Genomic DNA, 15,003 nt, shown 5'->3' on the forward strand with positions numbered 1-15,003 from the left:
CGTAAAGATGGGTGTTTCACCATCTTGCCCAGGCTGGTCTTGAACTTCTGAGCTCAAGCCATCCACCCGATGCAGCATAACTTTCATCTTTGTCTTTTTTGCCTAAGCTTTTCAGATTAATTTATGGTCTGGGTCTTGTCATGCACGTGCCGCAGGATAAACAGAAGGCCTTGTTCTTTATGCTGTTCGCTGCCTTTGAGGGTCATTGAGCTCCTCAGATATACGTTGTTGTTTTTTTTTTTTTTTGAGATGGAGTCTCACTCTGTCACCGAGGCCGGAGTACAGGGACACGATCTCAGCTCAATGCAACCTCTATCTCCCAGGTTCAAGCGATTCTGCAGCCTCAGCCTCCTGAGTAGCTGAGGTTACAAGCTCGCGCCACCACACCCAACTAATTTTTGTGTTTTTTAGTAGAGACAGGGTTTCACCATGTTGGCCAGGCTGGTCTCAAACTCCTGACCTCAGGTGATCCGCCTGCCTCGGCCTCCCAAAGTGCTGGGATTACAGGCATGAGCCACCGCGCCCGGCCTTATTTGTTATTTTTTAATTTTTTCAGAGACAGAGTTTCACTGTCATCCAGGCTGGAATGCATTGGTGCAATCAGCTCACTGCAGCCTCAAATTTCAGGCCTCAAGCAGTCTTCCCACCTCAGCCTCCTGAGTAGCTAGGACTATAGGCAGGAGCCACCATGCCTGGTGCAATTCTATATAAACTTAGATCATTCCAGTGAGTTGCTACCTGGTTTAAGCTAAACGTTCTAAATTCCTCTTTAATATCTGGCTTACGTTTGGTCTTCACATCCTTTCTGAATTTATATAGCCCCTTCGTATAAGTCATCAGCTGGGAGAACAGAAAGTGTTTGAATATTCAGGGGGTTCTGATTTTTAGACAGCAACTAAGAGATGTCCTCATTGTTTCCTCTTGGTGTGTTCACAGAGTCATTACCAGCTCCAGCTGTGCCCTGGTGCAGACTGCCCCATGGTTATTCGGGTACAGGAGCCTAGAGCTCGCCGAGTACAGTGCAATCGGTGCAACGAGGTCTTCTGGTAAGAGTGAGTGTGAGTGCTGAGCAGCCCTGGGCTCATGCCCCATCCTCCAAAGCACCACTGCTGTTGCTCCATGTGAGGGCGGCACTGGAAGAGGCAGGGTCTCTGAGCCAACAGAGCAGCTGTGCTCCAAGTGGGTAGGTTTATGTCCAGCATCTCATATTCCACTAGGTCTTCAATACATGCTCAGTCTGGAGGCAAGGAAGTGACACAGGTTCTTGGAGAATGTGTTGTGGCTTATGCTACTAGGTCTCATGGCCCAGAGATTGTGTGGGATGTATCTGCCTGCATAGCTAATCACATATTACTGTGTTTGAAAGGTATAACCTTCAACATTTTAATCTTTCTCTGTCTTGGCCTTTCTTGGCTAATTTTTGTTAAACTAAGTCATAAATATATTCTACATCTACTCAAGGTTCACTTCATTCAGTAGATACCATGGGAATAACTAAAGTTTACCTAAGGCTTACCAGGTGACAGGCACTATCCTGATCACTTATCCTGCATTATCGCAACTGTATATGACCCTTATATTCTCTCTTTTTTTGTTGTTTTCTTGAGACGGAGTCTTTCTCTGTAGCCCAGGCTGGAGTGCAGTGGCACATACTTGGCTCACCACAACCTCCGCCTTCCAGGTTCAAGTGATTCTCCTGCCTCAGCCTCCTGAGTAGCTGGGACTACAGGCATGTGCCACCATGCCCAGCTAATTTTTGTATTTTTAGTAGAGACAGGGTTTCACTGTGTTGGCCAGGCTGGTCTCAAACTCCTGACCTCGTGATCTGCCCGCCTTGGGCTCCCAAAGTGCTGGGATTACAGGATTGAGCCAACCGCGCCTAGCCATGACCCTTATATTCTATGAATAAATCAAGGTACAAGGTAAACCTAGTAAATCGTAGAACCATAATTTAGGCCCAGATCTGTCCTAATCATACCTCCCTGGAATATTCATGGTGGGGCTTCAGAGAAACTACATGGAAAATGTGAGGTGTGTGTGTGTGCACATGCCTGCATTTCAAGACATTATTGACACCAAAGGTTAAGAATCACTAATGCAGTGGTTCTTTCATTTTAAATCCGGCAGCCCCCAGGATCACAGCAGATTCAGAAGACTCCTTGTAATTGTTCTTTATCCTTGTGTCCCACTTTATGAAATTCTTTCCCTGGGTATTTGCCTGAGGGCCTTTTCTAGCCACAAAGTACTGTTGGCCTCCACAAAAGAAAATTTCAAAATATGGAAGCCTAGCCCGACGAATATTGGAGTGTCTTTTTTTTCTGTTTTAAGTTTCAGTGTCATCAGATATATCATGACCCTACAGATTTTGCACGTTCTGGCATTTGTGCATTCTTGTGTGCATATCTGACTAGGAGATCCGATGAGACTCCCAGAAGTGGGTCTCAATCCTGCCTTAGGTCTGAGCTAAGGAGTCCTTCTCAGAGCACCTCACCATGCCCTTTGAGAGTCATAGCTCTGTGTTTGACATCTTGGGAGTTGGTAAACAAGATGTTTAAACAAGGTATTTAACATACATATCATAGCTCACTGCAGCCTCAAACCCCTGGGATGAAGTGATCCTTCTGCCTAAGCCTCCCAAGTAGCTGAAACTACAGATGCCCAGCTAATTTTTTTAAATTTGTTGTAGGGGCCAAGTGTGGTGGCTCACACCTGTGACCCCAGCTTTAGGACCCCTGTGACTTTAGGAGACTGAGGCGGGTGGATCACCTAAGGTCAGGAGTTCAAGACTAGCCTGGCCAACGTGGTGAGATCATGTCTCTACTAAAGATACAAAAATTAACCAGGCATAGTGGCAGGAGCCTGTAATCTCAGCTAGTCAGGAGGCTGAGGCAGGAAAATCACTTGAACCAGGGAGGCAGAGGCTGCAGTGAGCCAAGATCATGCCATTGCATTCCAGCCTGGGTGACAAGAGCGAAACTCCATTTCAAAAAAAAAATTGTAGAGACAGGGTCTTCCTACGTTGCCTAGGTTGGTTGGTCTCAAACTCCTGGTCTAAAGCAATCCTTTTTTTAAAAAAACAGGGTCTCTCTCAGTTGTCCACGTTGCAGTACAGTGATGCGAACACAGCTCACTGCAGCCTTGACCTCCAGAGCTCAGGCAAATCCTCCTGCCTTAGACTCTCTAGTAGCTGGGACTACAGACACATAGCACTACACCTGGCTAATTTTTTCATTTTTTGTAGAGATGGGATCTCACCATATTGCCCAGGCTGGTTTCAAACTCCTGGGCTCAAGCAGTCCTCCCATCTCAACCTTCCATAGTGCTAGGATTACAAGCATGAACCACTGCACTCGGCCTACAGAAATATTTTATTTGTGCGTGTTAGAGCATGTCTTACAAAGGCTTAAGTTGAAGAGACATTCATGCAGTATTTCAGTATAACTCTGGGTAGGTAAAGGTTCCACAAGCCTTGAGAGATAACTTTACCTATTTGAAAAGCTCTAGGCCGGGCACAGTGGCCCACGCCTGTAATCCCAGCACTTTGGGAGGCTGAGGCGGGCAGATCTCAAGGTCAAGAGATCAAGACTATCCTGGCCAACATGGTGAAACCCCATCTCTACTAAAAATACAAAAATTAGACTGGGCGCAGTGGCTCACGCCTGTAATCCCAGCACTTTGGGAGGCCGAGGTGGGTGGATCACGAGGTCAGGAGATCGAGACCATCCTGACTAACACGGTGAAACCTTGTCTCTACTAAAAATACAAAACATTAGCCGGGCGTGGTGGCGGGCACCTGTAGTCCCAACTACTCGGGAGGTTGAGGCAGGAGAATGGCGTGAACCCGGGAGGCAGAGCTTGCAGTGAACCGAGATCACGCCACTACACTCCAGCCTGGCGACAGAGCAAGACTCTGTCTCAAAAAAAAAAAAAGAAAAAGAAAAAAGCTCTAATTCATGATTTGTTGGCTTGGATAAAAGGAAAATTTTGAACATGGGACCCTGACTTAATGAATATTTGAATGTTTTTCTTTTCCAATTTTAAGTTTCAAGTGTCGTCAGATGTATCACGCACCCACAGACTGTGCCACAATCCGGAAATGGCTCACGAAGTGTGCAGACGACTCTGAAACAGCCAACTACATTAGTGCTCACACTAAAGACGTAAGGACCGTATTTTACCTCTCATGGATTTGCCCTCCTTAGTGCTGCCCAGGGCCTTGCCTTGGAGATTTGCCATCTGAGAGCAGAATACCCAGAGCCCCAGGACCCTTCCTGAGGACTGGGGGTTTGGGGACCCTCACACAGAGTTGGCAGCTCGTAGCAGTTTATCATAGGATGCATTGGGTGCATATTTTCTTTATTATGATGAAATGCCAAAATGCCAGGAAAGGGGGACCCAAAGGGGGAACTAATTAGAAGAGAACTAATTATGATTGAACGCCTACCAGCCTTTAACAGCCCTGAAAAGGAGGTGGTTAATAGCCACACTTGATACATATAAGGCTGTAATGCAAGCCCAGACCTGCACGATACTCATTTTGAAGTCTCCCATGGGAAAGTATGGCCTGTGGGCTCTAGGGGCCACTGTACCCTTTGTCAGTCACTCGCCGAGTCAGTGCACTCACAAGCACAGTTACGATAACGACATTATTAAACATAGTCGACTTCACGGCAGTGGGAGATCACAGCATCAGACTGGTGTCTGCATTGCTGCCTCAGGTTGCTGGCATCTCAAATGGGAGAGATGAGCTTTAGATGTGGTTTCCTTGCCCTCTTCTCGAAGCAGAAGTTCAGGCAAGCTGACCAGGACTGAATCCATTGTGGCAGCTCCTGTGCTGCTTTGGCAGTCCTCTCAAGAAGGCAGGCTTTCTGCTGATTCAACTTGTGCTTAATCTGAGTAGCTTCATGGCAGGGGCAGATGGTGGAAGACTTAGTGGGGTTCAGCTGGTGCTTGAAGTGTTTCAAAGCTAAATGTGCTGACCTCATTTCCTTGAATTGCTGTTCCAGCCTCAGCGACCTGCCACATTTAAGTGAGATGCTCCTCCCCAGAAGTGCTCACACCATGAGCAATTGGGCACAGGTGCCAGGAGCTTTGTGTAATTTGTCTTAAAACCAACCTGGTGGTGTGTGAGCCTAATGGCACCCTTCTGTCTCCTCAGTGTCCCAAGTGCAACATCTGCATTGAGAAGAATGGAGGCTGCAATCACATGGTGAGCAGAAGCCTCTGCAGTTTGCATGTGTGACATGGAAGCTTTGGTCAGTGTGCCCTTAACGTGTTTTCTTCTGTTTCCCTCTGACAGCAATGCTCCAAATGTAAACACGGTGAGTTCCAAGCTTGGTGTGTAAGGCCCAGTGGCACTTTCTTGTGGTTGGGTCTCTGTTACTATTTAAGTGAGTACTTCTGCCATGAAATGACAAAACATAGAAGAACCTCAGTCACTTAACAGTCACAGTAACTGGCATAAAGTAGCTTTTTATTTTTATTTTCTGTTTTTTGGTCCCTTTTATAATCCCACTGCTATCTTGCTAACACATACAGTCAGAAGTCAAGTTTGGGATAAACCTCATGATCCTCAGTTATCCAAGAAGATGATTTCAGGGTGTTGCTTTCATTTTTTTGCCAAGGCAGGTAAGTAGCTTGGGGCTTATCTGTGCTACGTTGTAGATACCTTTACCAGAAGTAGTAAAATAATGGTTTTCCCTTGCTGTTTTACAAAGTTTCTAGTGGGGGTTTTGATTTAGCCTTTCAGACCTCCTTCATCCATCAGGAATAATTTACATAGCTAGAACCCATGTATGCCATCCGGCCAGGTCAACTGAAGAAACAGAATCCCTTCAAGTAGAAAATATGTCCAAGTGGGTCTCCTACACAGCTGCTTTGATGCTCAACAGGAGCCCCTGACAGTTTCTTTTCTTTTTTTTTTTTTTTTTTTTGGAGAAAGAGTCTCACTCTGTCACCCAGGCTGGAGTGCAGTGGCGCAGTCTTGGCTCACTGCAACCTCCATCTCCTGGGTTCAGGCAGTTCTCCTGCCTCAGCCTTCCAAGTAGCTGGGATTACAGGCATCTTCCACCACGTCTGGCTGATTTCTGTATTTTTAGTAGAGATGGGGGTTTGCCATGTTCGAGGCTGGTCTCGAACTCCTGACCTCAGGTGATCTCCCTACCTTGGCCTCCCAAAGTGCTGGGATTACAGGAGTGAGCCACTGTGCCCGACCGAGAATTTTGCTTTGTAAGGGCCTATGCAAATGCTATTTCCAGGAACCCTCTTTTCTTTATTTTTTGAGACAGAGTCTCACTCTGTCGCCCAGGCTGGAGTACAGTGGTGTGATCTTGGCTGACTGCAACCTCCACCTCCTGGGTTTAAGCAGTTCTCCCACTTCAGCCTCCTGAGTAGCTGGGATTACAGGCACTCACCACCTCACCTGGCTACTTTTTTATATTTTTAGTAGAGACGGGGTCTCACCATGTTAGCCAGGCTGGTGTCCAACTCTTGACCTCAGGTGATCCGCCTACCTTGGCCTCTTAAAGTGCTGGGATTATAGGCATGAGCCACCGAGCCTGTCCTTTTTTTTTTTTTTTTTTCCCCAAAGATGGAGTTCTGCTCTTGTCGCTCAGGCTGGAATGCAATGGTGCGATCTTGGCCCAGTGCAACATCTACCTCCTGGGTTCAAGCGATTCTCGCTCCGCCTCCCCAGTAGCTGCTATTACAGGCGCCCACCACCACACCTGGATAATTTTTATATTCTTAGTATAGATGCGGTTTCACCATGTTGGCCAGGCTGGTCTCGAACTTCTGACCCCAGGCAATCCGCCTGCCTCGACCTCCCAAAGTGCTGGGATTACAGGTGTGAGCCACCGCTCCCGGCCCCAGGAGCCCTCTTAATCAGAGTGGTCATGGCAGGATCTTAGACAGCAACATTGACTCTGCAGTGCCAAACGAAGATAGGCCATGGGTAGTGGCATATTTCTTCTGTGGGGCCACATTCTTTCGCTCTCTTTTTCTTTGTATATATCAGAGAGAGAAGTGTATCATACACTTAGAACAATGCAGACGACACAGAGTTTAAAGAATAATGACAAACATCCCAGCACCCACCACATTCCTAGTGCCTAAGAAGCCCCCTGGGTGTCCATATCCCTTGACACCCAGAGTTCACTGCCATCTCACGAGAATCACTTGAACCCAGGAGGTGGAGGTCACAGTGAGCCGAGATTGTGCCACTGAACTCCAGCCTGGGCGATAGAGCGAGACTCTGTCTCAAAAAAAAAAAACTGGCTGGGCGCAGTGGCTCACGCCTGTAATCCCAGCACTTTGGGAGGCCGAGGTGGGCAGATCATGAGGTCAGGAGATCGAGACCATCCTGGCTAACATGATGAAACCCCATCTCTACTAAAAAAAAATACAAAATTAGCCAGGCGCAATGGCGCACTCCTGTAGTCGCAGCTATTCGGGAGGCTGAGGCAGGAGAATCGCTTGAACCAGGGAGGTGTAGGTTGCGGTGAGCCAGGATCGCGCCACTGCACTCCAGCCTGGGCAACAGAGTGAGACTCCGTCTCAAAAACAAACAAACAAACAAACAAACAAACAAAAAACTGCCATCTCTTTCTTTGCTGTATGTTTTATACCACCTATATGGGCAACCGTAGGGAATGTGGTTTTTTGTTTTGTTTTGTTTCGTTTTTTGAGATGGAGTCTCACTCTGTCACCCAGGCTGACAGGCTGAGTGCAGTGGTGCGATCTAGGCTCACTGCAGCCTCCACCTCCCAGGTTCAAGCAATTATCCTTGCTCGGCCTCCTGAGTAGCTGGAACTGCAGGCACATGCCACCATACCCAGCTAATTTTTGACAGAGTCTCACTCTGTCGCCTGGGCTAGAGTGCAGTGGTGCGATCTCGGCTCACTGCAACCTCCGCCTCCTGGGTTCAAGCGATTCTCCTGCCTCAGCCTCCCAAGTAGCTGAGATTACAGGCGCCCGCCACTATACCCAGCTAATTTTTTGTATTTTTGGTAGAGACGGGGTTTCACCATGTTGGCCATGCTGGTTGTGAACTCCTGACCTCATGATTAGCCCACCTTGGCCTCCCGAAGTGCTTGGATTACAGGCGTGAGGCACCGTGCCCGGCCTGTATTGTTCTTTAAAATGGTAGCAAGCACACCTAGCTAATTAAGGAGAGGGCATTGTTGCCACTATTAGGTGAAGGCTCCCAGGAGGAGAAAAATTGAACAACCTCTGGGTCTCCGGGTTTTGCTTTGGCTTCCCTAAAATGATTCAAGAGCCTCATTTTTGGGGAAGTCAGTAAGCCAAGTTATCCCAGGAGAGTGAATCCTGGGAAACAGGATTTACCACTGTCAGGGTCTGGAAGAGGCAGAATAGGCCAGATATAAAATCGAATAAGGTATTATTAGAACAATGTGTGTTTCTAGACAACCAGGAGGACCTCAGACAAGTTTTGCTTCTCATAGCAGCCTTGACACAGATATAACAAGGCACATAGCCCATGTGCTCATGGAATGCAGAATATCAACAGGCCATTGTTCATCCAACAAAACTGTGGTTGGCTTCTCTCCATTAGACTGCAGTAATTCTTTGAGCATCTAACAATAATTCTTTGAACATATGGGGGATTTTTTTTTTTTTTGAGACACAGTCTCGCTCTGTCACCTAGGCTGGAGTGCAGTGGTGTAATCTCGGCTCACAACCTCCGCCCTACAGGTTCAACCAGTTCTCGTGCTTCAGCCTCCCAAGTAGCTACTGGCACGTGCCACCACACCTGGCTAATTTGTGTGTGTGTGTGTGTGTGTGTGTGTGTGTGTGTGTGTATATATATATATTTTTTTTTTTTTTTTAGTAGAGACGAGTGTTTCACCATGTTGGCCAGGCTGGTCTCAAATTCCTGACCTCAGGTGATCCACCCGCCTTGGCCTCCCAGAGTGCTGGTATTACAGGTGTGAGCTACCGCGAAAGCAGAATCATAATTCTGATTATGAACCATTGGATAGCTCTAGGTTTTATAGAAATGTGTTATTTGCCAGGCGCAGTGGCTCACGCCTATAATCCCAGCACTTTGAGAGGCAGAGATGGGCGAATCACTGAACACTGGGGGTTCTTGAGACCAGCCTGGCCAACATGGTGAAACCCCATCTCTACTAAAAATACAAAAATTAGCCAGCATGTTGGCAGGCACCTGTAAGTCCCAGCTACTCGGGAGGCTGAGGCAAGAGAATCGCTTGAACCTGGGATGCAGAGGTTGCAGTAAGCCAAGATCGCGCCACTGCACTCCAGCCTGGGTGACAGAGTGAGACTCTGTCTCAAAAAAAAAAAGAAAAAGAAAAAGAAAAATAAGAAATGTGTTTTTTTAAATAGAAGAAAAAGGGGGAAAGCCTTTATTCTTAGTTTCATATACAAAAATCTTTCTAGGACAAGTGTGAGGGTAGGCAGCAGTAGGGAGGTCAGTTTGTACTGATGATGTGCGTTTAGACAGTCAGGTCGGCCTCAGTTGGACTAGTTCCTCCTTCTCGTAGTGGCATTGACATAGCAGACCAGTAGTCTGTATGGTCAGCATCTGCCTGTGTTAGATTAATAAGGCGCATGGCACATGTGCTCATGGAATAGAAATTATCCATAGGCTTTTGTTCCTATCAGCAAGTACAGGCTACAAGGACAGTAGGATGTGACAGGGATGAGAGGTGCACATTCCTTCGGGAAAGAGGCACCCTTGGGAAGTTGTGTTCAGGTGACCCCTTTGGGAGCAGGGTCTGTCTGTCTCACTCCTCTGCCTATGGAGGAAAGTGGAGTTGTCTTGTAGATGTAAATGACTCTTCCTCTGTTCTGCACAGACTTCTGCTGGATGTGTCTAGGAGATTGGAAGACTCATGGCAGTGAATACTATGAGTGCAGTCGTTACAAGGAGAATCCTGACATTGTGAACCAGAGCCAACAAGCCCAGGCGAGGGAAGCCCTCAAGAAGTACTTATTCTACTTTGAGAGGGTAGGTGTCCTCTCCTGTACCTTCCCCTACAGGGTAGGCTTCTTCCACTTGGCCTGCTGGTCGGATTCCCAGGGACTGGTAGACAGAGCTAGCCTGTGCACATAGAAGTCAGTGAATGGAGCTCCTGCAGTATCCCTGGTGCTGCCTCTATAGATGTGCCTTTCAAGCTCTATAGGGTATATCCCCAGCCAACAGGGAAGGACCTGGTACTCACCTTGGTTGAATGATGGATTGAAGGACAATGAAGGGCCATCAGACAGTCTTTTCCATCTAGTACCATCTTTTTTTTTTTTTCTTTTTTCTACGTTTTTAATTTTTATTTATTTTTTTCTTTCTGTCCTCACAATCTGTTCCCATAGTATCATCTTAGTAGTCAGATTTGGAAGGCAGTTTCTCCCAGGGAGCCCTTTAGAAGCCCAAAGAGCCCCATGCATAATGGTCTCTAAGCATAGTAGACCATCAGGGGCCTAGCTTTGCAGAGTCCTCAGGGCTCGAGTCCTGTTGCCCCAGAAGGGTAGAGCGATCTGGCAGTAAGCATACAGCTGCTCTGGACAGGTTAGAAGGATGGACTGAAGAAGACCTGCTCTTGCACTTTGGGGAATAAGTTAGAGGAGTCTGTGGCCATGTCCTGCCAGCAAGGTGTCTATCCTGAACTCCTGTGTAGACCTCTGCACCTTCGTGGGACTCCTGTGGTTTTCTTCTTCTTCTGTGCCCTGTAGTGGGAAAACCACAATAAAAGCTTGCAGCTAGAGGCACAGACATACCAGCGGATTCATGAGAAGATTCAGGAGAGGGTCATGAACAATCTGGGGACATGGATCGACTGGCAGTACCTACAGAATGCTGCCAAGCTCTTGGCCAAGGTATCTACCACTTCACTCATCCTATCCCTGGTCCAGTGCCTGGCTCCGTCAGGCACAGACCTCTGATGATGGGAAGCTCTGTTGAAGGAGGGTATTTTAGCACCCTGTGCAGCCTTTCATGCTTCTGCTTGTGGATCCACATTTTCATGTGCTGTGCCCATTAAGGACCCAGTCCTCTGATGGATGTCCAGGGGATTTATAAGAGTGTTGCACTGCCTCTGCCTGCAGGGAAAACTAGAGCACTTTTCTTCTCCTTTTGTCCTGTTTATGTATCACTCAAAGGAAAATAAAAGATTGTCTGATCACTTGAGGTCAGGAGTTTGAGACCAGCCTGGCCAACATGGTGAAATCCTGTCTCTAATAAAAATACAAAAATTAGCTGGGCATGGTGGTGCATGCCTGTAGTTCCAGCTACTTGGGAGGCTGAGGCACGAGAATTGCTTGAACCTGGGAGTCAGAGGCTGCAGTGAGCCGAGATCACACCATTGCACTCCAGCCTGGGTGACAAAGCAAGACTCTGTCTCAAAAAAAAAAAAAAAGATTGGGCAGGATGCAGTGTCTCACGCCTATGATCCCAGCACTTCGGAAGGCCAAGGCAGGTGGATTGCTTGAGCCCAGGAGTTTGAGACCAGCCTGGGCAACATGAGAAAACCCCGTCTCTACAAAAAAAAAACAAACGTTCGCCTGGTGTGGTGATGCACACCTGTAGTCCTGGCTACTTGGAAGGCTGAGGTGGGAGGATCACTTGAGTCTGGGAGGCAGAGTTTGCAGTGAGTGCGGATTGCACCACTGCACTCCAGCCTGGGCAACAGAACAAAACCTTGTTTCAAAAAAAAAAAAAAAAAGGTTGTCTTTGGCTAAGCATTGAGATAGATGTGTTGACTCTGATGTCCTACTCAAGAGGGAAAATCCATTGAGGCAGCTGCTGATAATCAGTTTGTAAAAGAAACTGTGGGTGTTCTGTGAGCATTGTTGTTTTTTCCCTCATGTCTTTTCCCAATTCATCCTCTATTCGGCCTAGTATCATTTCTTTCAGGCCTATATCTATAGAGCTGGGCTAATTTGCATGTTGAGGGTAGGAATTGTAAGAGCCACCTGAGATGCAGGTAGCTTAGAATCACAGACACAGGTTCCTTCTCTTCTCTCCTGTTGCAGTGTCGATACACCCTGCAATACACCTACCCATATGCATATTACATGGAGTCCGGACCCAGGAAGAAGCTGGTAAGGCAAAGCAATTTTTCTACTCTGTCCCGTTAGCCTCAAAGGTGCCCTTCTCTACCAGCACTTTGCAGGAGAGTGAGGACCAGACCTTGGTCATTGGGAGGGCAAAGTTAAAACAAAACTCTAATTGCAAAATTCCACTTCTGCTCTGGGCACCTCCAAAATAGATCTCAGGTGCTATTATTTTGTGTCATATAAGGCACATGCACCTAATCCTCTGAACAACTATATTTAAAGTGCGATTGGCTAAAAAGGTCTGTGGCCAGTGGGAGGCCAGTAGTGCCCATGCTTGGGAGGGATATTTAGCATGCATGTCCTTAAGATACATTTGACTGTTTTATACCTTGTTTAATTCTTCATCTTAGAGTTGAATTTGAATATGAATTTATTGTTATTACCAATAGTGTTAATAAACTAGTAATTAACATTTTTGTTTAAATGCTGGAAAACAGAAAAGCATTTACATTGTCCAGAGAGAAATTAACACTGTCAGCATTTTCCAGCCTTTTAAAATTAACATTGTGTATATATAATCAAGGTTATATATAACATTTTATTGTTATAACAGTTTATTGTTATAGCTGTTATGATTTACCTGCCTGGTAAATACCATTTTGTTAATGGTTGCATAAATGTGTCATTACATGATTGTACCATCACTTGGGACATTTATTCTTTCTTTGTTTCACTGCTATAAATAGGACATTGAGGAACATTTTTGTGCATAAAGCTGTATATCTTCTTAGATGTATGATTACTAAGTATTTAAGTTTGAATATTTTTAAGGCTCTTGATTTGCTGGAGGACTGAAAAAAATGAAGTGATAGTGTCTGAGAATATTCATTTGACTTATTTTTTACAGCATCCATTCCCTTTCATGTTGGGAGTGTTCTCTTTAGTGGCTTAAATTCTTTGCCTGCCTTTGGGAGTGTGGAGGGTGGAGTGGACCTTTTGAGGGTGGAGGGTGAGTGTGGCCTTGCTGTTTGGATAGCCTTTTGCTTGGATTCTGGCTCTGGGCACAGGGAATAACACTACTTTCTGAGGACAGTATCAGGATTGTCTGTAGTTCCTGTGAGCCTGAGGTGCTGCATGTGCCCACCCCCGTGTACAGGCCCTGCCCCAGCCACAGCCCACTCACCTTTTGACCCTCCTGCTCTGCCTATACAGTTTGAATACCAGCAGGCTCAGCTGGAGGCTGAGATCGAAAACCTCTCATGGAAAGTGGAGCGTGCAGACAGCTATGACAGAGGGGTAAGTGCCCACTGTCCTCTTGGATTCTATATTGCAGGTAGAGGACTGGCATGGTAATAGGTGACAGCGTTGTTGGCTTGTGCACTGGAAGCTGCTGCTAAGAATGGGAAGGGCAGTGTTTTTGACTCCTTGGAGGTCCTGGAGGGTGTTTGTGGCTTTGGCTACTCCTTGCTCCCAGGACTGGGCCATGCAAGCACACACCTTGTTTCTCTGATGCAGGACTTGGAGAACCAGATGCATATAGCGGAGCAGCGGAGGAGAACCCTGCTGAAAGATTTCCATGACACCTAAGTTGGGATGTGGATGTGCCGGGGTGAGGAAGATGTGGCTGCAAGGTCTCCCGGCTGCCATACTGCATGCTGCAGGCTCTGCCTTTCATGACCCCAGGCAACAGCCAGGGCCCCACTCCTGAGAGACACTGGCAACACCTCTTAGTTGATTTCTGTTTTCTTCTCTTTTCACTTTTTGTTTCTACCAGGGTAGAGGCCATGTTGAACTGGCCTCTTTTCAGGACTTTTATTTCCCCCTGGATGGTTGTTGGGAGGGAGGGAAAGTGTTTTCTGAATGGCTATTAATAGTATTAGATCATTACAACTTATGTAACTTTCAAAGGTTGTACAATTATACAAAAAAAAAAAAAAAGGCAAACTATAGGATAACACAGAGCCCTTTTTGAAAATAAATTGGCATTGGAGTGTTTTACCCTCTAGCTGTTTTACTTAGAATGTAACATATGCTGCCTACCCACCTCAAAATGTCTGTACTGCAAGAGGGCCCTGGGCCTCTGCTTTCCATATTCACGTTTGGCCAGAGTTGTAGTCCCAAAGAAGAGCATGGGTGGCAGATGGTAGGGAATTGAACTGGCCTGTGCAATGGGCATGGAGCACAAGGGGTCACAGCATGCCTCCTGCCTTACCGTGGCAGTACGGAGACAGTCCAGAACATGGTCTTCTTGCCACGGGGCGTTGTTGTCTCTGGTGGTGCTGCATGTCTGTGGCTCACCTTTATTCTTGAAACTGAGGTTTACCTGGATCTGGCTACTGAGGCTAGAGCCCACAGCAGAATGGGGTTGGGCCTGTGGCCCCCCAAACTAGGGGGTGTGGGTTCATCACAGTGTTTCCTTTTGTCTCCTAAAGATAGGGATCTACTTTTGAAGGGAATTGTTCCTCCCAGATAAATTTGCTTTACCTTGGTCCTTTCTTTTGTGCCAGTATTCAAGTGGTATAGCTCTGAGCAGGGTCACATTTGGCCAAACCTGACACTGTCTTGCTGCACTCTCCTTTGGCAAACATCAGGGTCAGAATTCAGGATAGCCCTCCCTAGGGCACTGGACTTTCTGGCATGGGGGCTGTGTTTGCACAAGTTATTTTCATGTTACCTGGAGAGTGTCCAGAGGCTGCTCTGAGGCTGAGGTGTGTTCCCCCTTGCCTGGTTCCAGCTGTCAGAGGGATACCATCCTAGGGTCTGGGAATCCAAGGCCACGGGACTCCTTGGTTTGTGGTCCGAGATCCTGTACTAAGGAGGGTCTGGCCAGAGGAACAGACCAGCTTTTGCACAATGAAGCGCGAGGGAACAAGTGGTTTGCCTGGTGTCCTACCTGTCCTGAACCTGGTCCTGTGGGCCATTGAAAAGTTAGATCTGTGATCTCTGGGGTTTTTGTGGCTTTGTTCAATGCTT

General features: G+C 47.0%; 1 protein-coding gene across 1 annotated transcript in view; it reads left to right on the forward strand.

Moving 5' to 3' along the window:
- ARIH2 (ariadne RBR E3 ubiquitin protein ligase 2) overlaps positions 1 to 14,028 on the forward strand; it is a gene marked incomplete at its 5' end in the record, with an annotated part of 60,546 nt that extends 46,518 nt beyond the window's left edge. Inside the window, 9 exon segments of the mRNA NM_001280136.1 lie at positions 937 to 1,046; positions 4,043 to 4,160; positions 5,159 to 5,209; positions 5,300 to 5,321; positions 9,837 to 9,988; positions 10,708 to 10,851; positions 12,007 to 12,075; positions 13,243 to 13,326; positions 13,546 to 14,028. Coding sequence (NP_001267065.1) covers positions 937 to 1,046; positions 4,043 to 4,160; positions 5,159 to 5,209; positions 5,300 to 5,321; positions 9,837 to 9,988; positions 10,708 to 10,851; positions 12,007 to 12,075; positions 13,243 to 13,326; positions 13,546 to 13,617 — 822 coding nt within the window. The 3' untranslated portion in view covers positions 13,618 to 14,028.
- Positions 14,029 to 15,003: the final 975 nt, after the last annotated feature.

This window comes from Pan troglodytes, chromosome 2 (assembly GCF_028858775.2).
Source record: "Pan troglodytes isolate AG18354 chromosome 2, NHGRI_mPanTro3-v2.0_pri, whole genome shotgun sequence".
In the NCBI taxonomy this organism is placed as follows: Eukaryota; Metazoa; Chordata; class Mammalia; order Primates; family Hominidae; genus Pan; species Pan troglodytes.